General features: G+C 33.2%; 2 protein-coding genes across 2 annotated transcripts; one reads left to right on the top strand and one right to left on the bottom strand.

The window, feature by feature from the left end:
- The first annotated feature begins 663 nt into the window (after positions 1–663).
- Positions 664–7956, top strand: LOC111037656 (CUE domain-containing protein 1). Its single transcript, XM_022320338.1, has 6 exons — positions 664–1233; positions 2098–2447; positions 3258–3402; positions 5831–5939; positions 6422–6517; positions 7793–7956. Exons 2-6 carry the CDS (start codon positions 2167–2169, stop codon positions 7924–7926), a joined length of 765 nt encoding a protein of 254 aa, XP_022176030.1. The 5' UTR covers positions 664–1233; positions 2098–2166; the 3' UTR covers positions 7927–7956.
- A 102-nt stretch (positions 7957–8058) lies between these two features.
- Positions 8059–9871, bottom strand: LOC111037657 (protein FRA10AC1 homolog). The gene is made up of 5 exons (XM_022320339.1): positions 9626–9871; positions 9327–9561; positions 9099–9261; positions 8444–8603; positions 8059–8359 (listed from the first exon to the last, which is right to left on the bottom strand). The coding sequence occupies exons 2-5, from the start codon at positions 9422–9424 to the stop codon at positions 8085–8087; spliced, it is 696 nt and encodes a 231-aa protein (XP_022176031.1). The 5' UTR covers positions 9425–9561; positions 9626–9871; the 3' UTR covers positions 8059–8084.
- Between the last annotated feature and the right edge of the window lie 1509 nt (positions 9872–11380).

Here is an 11380-nt window from a genome sequence, read left to right as displayed (position 1 = left end):
CGGCAACTCTGTTTCTAAAATTTGGCCATTCTCAGTAGAGAATTAATTGATCTGTCAATTGCCAATTCATTAAACCAATGAAGGTATACTATTGGAAATATTAAATACACTTGTTCAAAAAAATTCATATTTATTGTAGGCTTATACAATTTTAATATTATGAAATAAACGATAGATTGAAGCCTAAGTCCCCCCCCCCCCCCAAAGTGACTTTTGACTCAGTGGCGTCATTTGGGGGTGGCAAGATGATGGGCATTTGCCCTGTCCGATTTCTAGTGTAGAAACATTGGCACCCACTTATTTTTTAAATATTTTGTGCAACTACTGAGAAATTATTTCCCCGCAATGATAAATTGGTTACCAATTGTTGGAATTATATTTATGTTAAGACGGATGCGGGGAAGTGCGTGAAAATTGGTATGTATATGTATGTGTGTCGTGTGTGTTTTATGAAGAAAAAGGAACATAATAATAAATTATAAGTGAATATCAGAATATGTGCATGAGAGTGAAGCGAACGGTTTTTCTTTAAGTTAGCCATTTGGGCTGGTCTATATGGTGTATCAATAGACTTGGTAAAGTTTATTATATCATGGGCTGGTCAAAACTTTTGCCCCCCCCCCCCCCATCAAAAACTGATATGACTCTATCTCTACGTCTCTACTGGTTGTAGTGCGAATCTTACGTGGGTACTACCATTGATTATAAATACTAGTATTCTAGTATTTATAATCAATGGTACTACCTACGTTGTAGTTTTACGTAAACCGCGGGAACCGACCGGTAAAATGTTTTGTCGAGACACGCGTCAGCACTGGGAATTATTGATTTTCCACGACGCACGGGGCATTAAATATTCTCCGTCCATAGGTATGGAATATTGTGATGTAGAGGTACGTACTGAAAACATTACGACAACTACAGTATCGCAAAAAATATAACGTTTTCCGCATAGCCTCTTTCGAAACCGGTCAGTAAATCGGTTCTAAACATCGCGGTTCTCTCGGCGACAGCTAGGTTCTAACCGCAGCTAACCGGTACCATAATTTCCGTTTTTCGCCATCGCTCACACACCTGCGGCAAAAAGCTGCTCCAACAACAAACTGTACTGGCGACACCGAAGGGTCGAACCGCAATTATTGCCATTGCACAACCACCGTTTCGTTCACAGTTTGGCTCCTTACAATATAACGATAACGAATAACATAATATACAAGCAACGCGTATTTATAGGTATGTATGGTTTAACAAGAATAATGCATGAACAATAATTGATTAATTTGATGAGCCACTAAATCGCGTTTAAGGAACCGTCTGCTCATTGTATTTTTAGTTATTGCACATGCAACCCGGCATAAGTGTTTATCTTATAAATTAAAACTATATTATTAAATAAATTGCAGTTTTTAATTGTTGATACCTATAGTGATTAATAAATATGGGGAATGGGGTATTCTGTATCAATTTTAGTGAGTACTTGTCATTTTCGCCGACAATTATTGATGCACTATACTATTATAGTGTATATGTACACGCTATGTACCTAATATGCTCCTGAGTCCAACACATAAAAAAAAACAACAAGTGACTTGAGCCACAACCGAGTGTTAGTACTAATTAGTAATTTTGGTAACCTGCTCCACTACAGAAAACAAAAGGCCATAATAATATATTAATAAGAGTCATCTACGCCACATTTTCAATTGCAATTGTTGAAATTTACCTGATAAATGTTCGGAGCTCACAACAGTTATATAATAACGTCATATAATGAATCTTAATATTCCCGAGTCTTACTTACCTATTTTATTAACAACTGATGTATTACTATAGATACCCACTCATTTACCCACGACATTTGCCTACAATTAGAACTATATTTTTATTTTTATTCGTGTAGCCATGTAGGTTGTAAGCACATTTTAATAATTTTCACGAGTGAACAAATGAATAATAGTTTTAAAAATAATGATTGGGTATTAATTATTGTAGAGTGGCTTAAATTATCCACAAAAATTAATTTTTAGATGTGCACATCTATGGTGCGAGTCACGTACCCATGCCCATAGTAATATAATATCGTTATTGGGCACGCAGGTGTATAAGAGTATCTTAGGTGGAGGGCGGAGTTTAGTTTATCGAACCTATATACCTACTGCACTCGGCATGGAGGCGGTGGACGTGGTGGCCGAATCTGCCGAGACCGCGGCTCGCCGACCGCCGACCATCGGGTTGGACTTCAACGAAGCGATGGCCGACTTTAAGACGATGTTTCCGACGTTGGATGACGAAGTGATCGAGGCGGTATTGCGGTGCAACAAGGGCAGCGTGGACCGGACGGTCGACCAACTGTTGACGATGAGCTGCGAGTGTCGGGCGGCCGACCTGCTCAACGGACCGACCGACGGCGATGGTTTGCCCGTGCAGCACGCGTTCTTCGACCCGATGTGAGGAGATCGTCGAGTCGTTTTGTCGGTGCTAATCACCGCCTAGGTCGTTTCGACGACGCAGGGCCTGATTTAAACACGTAGTGGCGTGGTGCACTATTCGGTATACTCATTACTCACTCCGGGGCCCTTTTTAAATATAAAAAATAAGATTGGTAAAATTAAAACGACGACAAAAAAAAAAAACATAAATGTATGTATATTTGAGCCTGAAGTATTTATCGCACCTAACTATTACTACCAAATACAATTTAAATCCGTAATTTTTCAAAGTCAATCACAATTTTTTTAACTGCACTTTTTCTGGTTTCTTTTTGTCAAATTCAACAATAGGTAGCTAATTGTAATGGTTTTGGAACGTCGTGATTTGATTGCCACAATAATAACAAAGAGCCCTGCTGCAGTCTTTCTCGTGTTAAAAAAGACCGAATGCGAATTTTGAATTCATTAAAGTATAGAAAACGAACGTAGGTTATATCCAAGGTACTTTATACTCGTAATTAGACATTTAGACATCAGTCGTGCAAATAATGTAATATGGCCATTGGCGGAAATCAGTGGGGGGCTAAGGTTCTTTTGAAAAAAAAATAGTAGCCCCCTCAATATTTTCAATAGATATCCGCTCATGAATATGCCATTGACAAGAAATTTTTTTTTTTTTTAATAAATCAGTAATGTACCCTTAAAATGTGTGGATCCTATGCTCGCGGTGCACCGCATACACATCCATAAATCAGGACCTGCAGGTTCGACGATCGATGGGCCCGCAGAGTTTCTCTTTCTCGTTCTATGTCTGTCTACGGTTTTCAGGTTGCCCGACGTGCTGCACAACCTCGGCAAGAAGGCCGCCCGACAAATCGGCGGCTCTTCGTCGAGCCGTTGGAACCCGCCGATGCTCGGGCCCCTGCCCGTCGACTTTCTCAGGCTCTCGACCGCCGGCAGTATCACATCACAAGTAAACGTATACATTTCTTCGTCATCAGCTCTTGTCCCTGGCCGTAAGTCGGTCGCACAGCCGTGGTGCGTTTAGGTTTTTTGTTTTTGAGGGAGGTGAGAATTTGTATATCTACCTACATCCATGCAGAGCTCAAGCCGCATAGGCCCGCATATTATTATAATTTCACATTGTTTTTAAATAAATATTTAATCACAATATAATACATACGTGTGGGTTAATTGGAAGAAAACCCGAAGGGAAGTCAATTAGAGGAAGACCTATATAGGAACTAAATAGGCAGACATATTGTGTGAAATAAATTAAATTATATACATAGGGGAATAATGACGTATATAGGGAGTTGAAGTATGCAAGTCGGTTTGGATGAAAAAGAATTGAAAAACATTACATCAAATTTACGAAAAAATGGGTACTTATCTATAATTTAATAATTTTAAAAATTGAAAGTAAAAATCATAAAATCTATATCTATTGATACATTTACTGCACTTGAATTCAAGATATTTTTTAATAAATGAAGTACCTTCATATAATATAAAAAAATCTACTTTTATTTATTCATTTTTTTTTTTTTTTTGTTTGATTATTGAAATTATATAATATATTTTATCAAACCAACACTAAATAAAAGTTTAACAATAAAATATGCAACTGTCGAGTGATGGGAAATTTGACAAGATAAATATTTGTGTTGAGTACATTTAAAGGAATGCCCCCTCGCTTCAGATCTGTCGTTGTGACGACTCGACAACCGCGGGCCCCTGTCCGACTGCCCACCTCATTGCATCCAAATTGCCTTGAAACTGAAAACTTCATAACATTATGTCCATTAAGAACGTTGCAAAAATTATTGTGTACAACCGGTCGTGAACCGTGAGGTTAAATAATTTTTCTAGAGCAATTATTATTAATATAACTAATATAAGATTATTGTTACTAATTAGACTATGAATCACTACTCAATGGTCATAACTAGGGCTAGGATTTGTATACAACAGCATGTTTTTTTTTTGCGACTTCTGATTATTGATTTTGTCAGTGATGTCCACGAATCACCTCATGATGAGATTAATGGTGATATTTTTATTTTGCATGTTTTTGCATATTTTGGAAAAATGCATATTAATGCATATATTGAATAAAATGAATATCATTGCATATTTCGATTACAAAAATGCGAAAAATGCATGTTTTATAGTATATTTCGTAATTAATATTTATAATTTATTATTAATATTTAGTATTTAATTCTAGTTCAGCTGATTAAAGTCTAAAACTTGGTTTTTTTGTTAAATTTTAATTTTATTTCTATAAATATAATCCTATGGTACAATAGGTATGCGATTAAAGATTGAATAGTCAATCATGTCAATAGTCAAAATGATCATTCATTTTCGAAAATCTAAAAAAATATTTGGTCATAGCATGTAACACGTAGTGAATGTGAATTATAAATTTTATTTCTAAATTATTTTATTTTATTTCTCAATTATATTATACTCGTATTAAGACAAACAGGCAACCACTGATGTAGTATTTCAATAAATATTTTTTTTGTAACTATATTTTTTGTGTTAATCTTATAAAAATTAAAATGCACATTTTTCCATATTTTGGTAAATAAAATGCATATTTTACAATATTTTATTGCATACAAATCCTAGCCCTGGTCATAACCAATGAATTAGGTGCCCATATGAATAGAGTACCTACTACCTACCTATATTTAGAGCCTCAGAGCCGTATTTAGGCACAAGCCCTTTGGTAACGATCCAGAAGCCGCAAAATTGTTTCATCTTTAATCTACAAAAAAAAAAACGTATTTCTGATTAATTGACGAAATCAAGTTTTACTTATATTTTAAGTAGTAAACTATAATCATTAAAACGTACTATTTTTTTATGAGATAATACAATGAATAATTTTAGCTTTTATGTGGGATGGGGGTGGAAAAGACGGAAAGTGCTTAATACTTATACAGGTGGATAAAAACTAAATTCAACACTGCCTTTTTTTGTGCTTATAGGTACCTATCTAAAATCTATATACCACACAGATTATAGGAAAATACTGGCTATAGTGTATTTAAGTATGGCTTTTGAATATCCCATTTCTATTTTCTGAGAATCAACACAGCAGTATCCGATAACGGGACAATCCAGTATTTATCATATTTTTTTAATACATTAATTAATATTGACATTATATCATTTGAACGCCATCTATACACCTACTGCCGGCTAACAAATAAAATAATCGAATTTTGATTTTCCTATTATATTACAATCGAATAATTTCTCGGAAAACGGAATGTATAAAATGTATTTGGTGAAGGGTTGATCACTTTCCTATACCCCCCCCCCCCCCCCCCCCCCCCCCCATCACCAGTATAAACACGACACTAATGGTTTATCTACAACTGCAGGTTTCGGAGAGCGAACTCAACGACGAGCAAATAGCAATCCTGTTGCAAAACGAAGAGTTCCTGGTGCAGCTGCGCAAAAACGAACAATTCCTCTCCACGTTGGATAAAGGCACGTTAAGTATAGTCTATGTACAGTATACGCTTTCAACTTGATTTAATTCATGTGTTCTCCGAACGAATTACGTGCAAGACGATCCGTGACGATTCAATGTGTTTGTATTACGGTTAACAATTAATTGTAGAGTTTAAGCGTCGATCAATGAAAGTTGCTGCAAACTTCTGAGAGATTATGCGGTCAACACTCTTTCCCTATATTATGTATAATGAATGATCAACCTCTGCGACAAAAAAAATGTTCCGGCCGAGCTACTGGAATTGTGTCGGGTCGGACTATTCACTATAAAAACATCATAAATTACTATACCACAACTATATAATTTATACCCTCAAACCATATCTATACATAGTGATTCACCTAGCGTAGGCACTCACTCGCTTGGTGAATCATCCTGTAAACATAATGTATTAGCATGATGTGTGAATCTATTAGTGGATTTGAGTCGGCCGAATAATGTGTTTGTGTTTCAACAGACAGTCCTATTGAAGACCAAAAGTTCTTCGTCCCAAATCAGACGCCGGGTGATGACGATGCTGCATTTAAAGAAAGACTAAAAAATATGGGAAAAGGTATGAAAACAATAAAGATAAATTAAGTGTATAAGAATAATTTTTTCAAAATATTCAAGTGATAATATAGTAGTATCATAGGCGGTCCCAGGATTTTACTTTAGGTGCAGCCGTGCAGCATAGATGGCTAATTTCTAAATGTTGGGGGTATCGGAAATGTGTACGAAATTAGATTTACTGAGTGTCAATGAACCATAATTTACTTTAGACTATTGTATATAATTTTTGAAACGAGCAAACTAGTAATTTCCTTTCCTCCGAACTTGGTTTTTCTTCATATGATAATTATAGATGTGATCGCGCGTGACTATAAATACCGCTGTAAGCCTAGGGTCTTCCTCCCTTTAATTCTGGCTTGATCATCAGATCTACGAGCTTACAACTATCCAGTGTTGGGTAAATTACTTTCGATAAGAAACTAATTAGTAATTACGTTACCTACCTACTTATTACATTAAATATTTTTATTTAAATTACATTCGCGTTACCCGACATTATTTTTATCACGTTATGTTACTTTTTCATTCAAAAAGTAATGCGTAATGAATTGTTACTTTTTCAAAATTTAACGACAAATTCAGTCCACAACGAATATAATAAGAATTAGGTATACTGTTGATTATTATATATAAATTGTATAGTAGTACGTGTAATACATTAATTATGTAGGTACACTATATTGATAATGGATGGATGTAATACGGATGAATAAAATGCGTAAAATGCCTGCATATTTTATAATATTCATCATTATCATCTAACATTTTCAGAATAGTAAATACATTTTACCGATTTCTAATTCTTCTCGAATATCTTAACCTTTAGTTTATGTCATGGACTCTACATTCATAACTTATTTTAATAACGTGGAAAATAACACGTTGCTCCATAGAAATTACTTTTATAAGAAATTTCGTTACAATTACGTTAATTTAAATAATATATAATCAAATTACTACAGCGTTACTGGCTACTATAATAGTAATTTGTATTCTTCGTTACGTTACTACCCAACACTGGAACTAACAACTAAGTTCATGATCAAAACAATATATCATGAAATAACAAAGATATATAAACTATAAAATATCTACCTTATGAGTTATGAAAAGTTATATGATTTCAAACAATAAAATAAAGTGGTGGTTGTAATGTCAGGTGCAGCACAGGCAGCAGAGGCTGCACCCGTAGGACCACCTATGAGTAGTATTATAGATTTTGAAATAAGCATAGGCTTTTATTATCAAACCCAATGATATCCATACAATTCTTTAGCTTCAAGAAAGAAATTTATCCAAATTGCACGAGTATTTACCGGGAAAAAAAAGAAGAGCACGGCACGCAATATAATGAATCAAGGAGACACTCACACAAAAGACAGTTTATTTCTACATGAGGAAGAACACTGAAACAAATATTTTACGTATTGTTTATGTTTAGAAAATAACTTTTTTTTTATACTATCATACTCAATCATTATGTTACTGTTATTATCATTTAAAATAATTTAATAGAAAGTGTTAAATAATATAGGTTAGCAATGAGTCAATAAAATGTAAAACTTTATTTAAAATAGCAGTTGTTCTAAGTAATTTTCAAAATCATCCTCTCTTGGTTTTTCTTCATCTACTTGTAGCTGTTCACTCCAAACATTATCTTCAATTGCTAGTTTAGAAGTTACTGGTGCTTCACTCTGAACGTTAGTAGTTGGTCGACTAATGGATTTTTCTCGCTCTCTGTTAGAGTGTTTCGATTTATTTTTTTTCGATTTGGAAATTTGGCGCTTCACTTCTTTCTTTTTGTGTTTATAATTTAATTTATTGGAGCAATCCATACATAACCCTGGATACATTTTTAAATTTAAGTTAAAATTTTTTTTAAATCAACAAAAACCGCAGACAATTATAACTTATAAGTACAACATACTTAGTTTGACTAGAGCGTTTTTTGGCACGGAGTGTTCCATGTAATTAAAATTGACTTCCCATGTCCGCAGATGTGATGTTTCATCACAAATTTTATTGCCGCAAATGAACTGACCTTTACCACTGACTAATTCACCTTCAGTTTGCCAACGCATTGCTACCTACATGATAAAAAATATTAGGTTAGCATAAAACAAATGATTTACAATTTCATAATAAGCATCTGATGTACTTTATATTGATGACCAACCTTTTTTTTTTACTACAATAGAATATATTAATCATCTGTAAATGGGTACAATATAATAAGTAAAAGTTATGTTAGATTTTGGATGAGTTTGCTTGAGTGAAGAGGGTGTCATTGAATGACACCCTCTTCAAATTTCAGAACTCATTATGTAAGTATGATTTTTTTTTTGTATTATTTATTTAGGAGGTCTTTTGGCCAGTAGCATTTTACGCCGTGTGAGGGGCTTATCGAAGATTGGAATAAATGGATTCAGGTGGTTTGTTGTTGTAGTGTGGAGTTTATGGTAATATTGAGAGTCTAGTTCAACCTAGTGTTTATATTTATAAATTTTTGTACAAAGTTATTGCAAACGTACATAGGTAAACTTTTGATTGGAAGGATTAAAGAATATTTATGATCGACTAACCTTAGATTTTTTATATAAACTCAAGTCACAAATGCAATATTCTTTGAACAACTTGTCATAATACTTCTTAGCCAATTTCTGCTCCCAAGTTAAAGCTTCGTCTTCTTCTTCCCATACAAACTTATGGTTTTCTTGTATAACATCGAAATCACGTTTCTCACGTCTAAAACAAAATACCTGAGATAATATTAACCATACACCAATTTTAAAACTCAAGGATTAACATACTTTTTAGAATCAATGAATTTGCAGTACTCTAGATACTTGTCCAATAATTCTTTATGCAATTCAAATGGCTGTAGAGCAATCAATTTTTTTTTATCCATATTGTTTTTTATTATTTATACTATTAAGTTCATATTTATAAATAAACAATAATTTTGTGTCACAATGTTCATTTAATTGGTCCGACAGATTTTAGTTGAGTGAAACCGAATAAAACAAATTCCATATTTGATATAATCTAGAAAATACAGTACCTGGAGAAATTACTTTGAATTATAGTTTAAAATATGCATTATATTTACCAAAAGGTGGTTTACACTCGTCGATTTAAAAAAATAAAAATAAATAAATCTTTAATAAATTATATGAAAACTTCGATTAAATTCTTTCACGACAAGCACGGACTAAGGTATAAGTGACGACAAATTAGTAAAACACAAGTTAGATACTAGAATACTATAAATAATAAATATGGAATAGGTATTAAACACGAAAAATATAGTAGTCTAAAATCTGAATGGTTTACCTAATTAAAAATAAAAATACAATATGAAATCTGTTATCACTTATCTATCCAGTGTATTTACCATTTAGTATTATCAGTATTATCGCAGAATAAACAGTTGTTCTGTGATTGCTCTATATTTACTGTTTTTTTTCGCTCAGCTGATCAGAAGTTCATAATCATAAAGACAAAAAAAAATAGAAATATTTTAGATTCAATAAATGTCAATAAAATGTTATTGGTTGGGTCAAAAAGCATGACGGTTTAATACAAGATTCTTGATATGTTGTTACAATAGCAGTTGAAAAATATTAAAAATACATAGGCACGATTTTTTTCTTATAAGCTTTTAAAGTTCAAATTCAGACAATATTTATTAAATTGAAAATCGAAAATGATTTTGTAGTTAGAAATGCATACAATTTTTAATTTTTACAGCTAAGGATTGAAAATTTCAAACAAGCTTCTACTTGAGCATTTTTTTCCGTAACTACGAAATCTAAAAAATATGAATACAGTTATTTTTTCCAGACATTTTAAGTACAAATTTGGACAAAATTGCATATGAACACCAAGAATAATGTTTGTCATTCTGTTGTAATTCGGTTCCAAAACAGCCCAATTTTACATGGGTACATTAAACATTTTTCCAACATCACTGATAATTTAAGAATAACATTAATTCAACTTGCCCGCTACCATATTAAAAATAAGTAATAATAACATAAAATATCCTAAACCGACATATCGTCTCCGCTTGGAATCGTTTTTCGTATCCAATGATTTGATATCAATTCAAATTTAAGACCATCCATTACAACGACCTCACAGCCTCTTAAGGTTGCCGCACACTAGATCGGAACGGAACATAACCGTCCGATCGGATCGGAACTAAAAAAATTAATAAAAATAATTTTAAATGAGGTCCCGCAGTCCGCACACTGGATCGGATCGGAACACGACCGAATCGTTTGTCGACAATATTTTGACGGATTCCGAAGCATTCTGATCGCAAACGCATGCGCACTGACACTTTTGTTCATCATCGTTTTGTACTTTGTAGTTGTGAACACAACGACAAGTGACAACTGAAAGTTTATAGCAATAAAATATTTTGTTATAAACATTTTCAATATTTTTTCGATACAAATAACTTTGAGACAAACAATTATGTCAACAAATATGTCGGATGAAAAACTTATACGTGAAGTGCTCAAGTGCAGAAATATTCATATTTATATGACATTGGTCATAAATACTATTACGACTAGTACTACGACTACTATTACGACTCCACCATGAAAGAAAATGCCTGGGAAGAAATTTCAGAGACCCTAAACGAACAAGGTAAATTTTAAAAATTTTAAATTGTGTTAAATATAATATAAGTAATATATTAATATGAAATAAATATGAATACGAACAAATATTTATAGTTAGTGTTTATTTGGACTGTTTGGATTATGTGTTAACTACGAAACACGGTTATCTACTCAAGCTATAAATATAAGGTTTTAGCACGATGTAGAGAAGATAAGGTGACAACACTCCC

Source organism: Myzus persicae, unplaced genomic scaffold, assembly GCF_001856785.1.
Source record: "Myzus persicae strain clone G006 unplaced genomic scaffold, MPER_G0061.0, whole genome shotgun sequence".
Taxonomy (NCBI): domain Eukaryota; kingdom Metazoa; phylum Arthropoda; class Insecta; order Hemiptera; family Aphididae; genus Myzus; species Myzus persicae.
This window is presented reverse-complemented; position numbering and strand designations above follow the sequence as displayed.

Coding starts and splice junctions, on each gene's coding strand:
- LOC111037656 (XM_022320338.1), top strand. CDS start 2,167: ATGGAGGCGGTGGACGTGGTGGCCGAATCTGCCGAGACCGCGGCTCGC. Junction 2,448..3,257: donor CACGCGTTCTTCGACCCGAT/GTGAGGAGATCG, acceptor TACGGTTTTCAG/GTTGCCCGACGTGCTGCACA. Junction 5,940..6,421: donor CCTCTCCACGTTGGATAAAG/GCACGTTAAGTA, acceptor GTGTTTCAACAG/ACAGTCCTATTGAAGACCAA.
- LOC111037657 (XM_022320339.1), bottom strand. CDS start 9,424: ATGGATAAAAAAAAATTGATTGCTCTACAGCCATTTGAATTGCATAAA. Junction 8,604..9,098: donor GTTTATATAAAAAATCTAAG/GTTAGTCGATCA, acceptor TTTATCATGTAG/GTAGCAATGCGTTGGCAAAC. Junction 8,360..8,443: donor AAACGCTCTAGTCAAACTAA/GTATGTTGTACT, acceptor AAATGTATCCAG/GGTTATGTATGGATTGCTCC.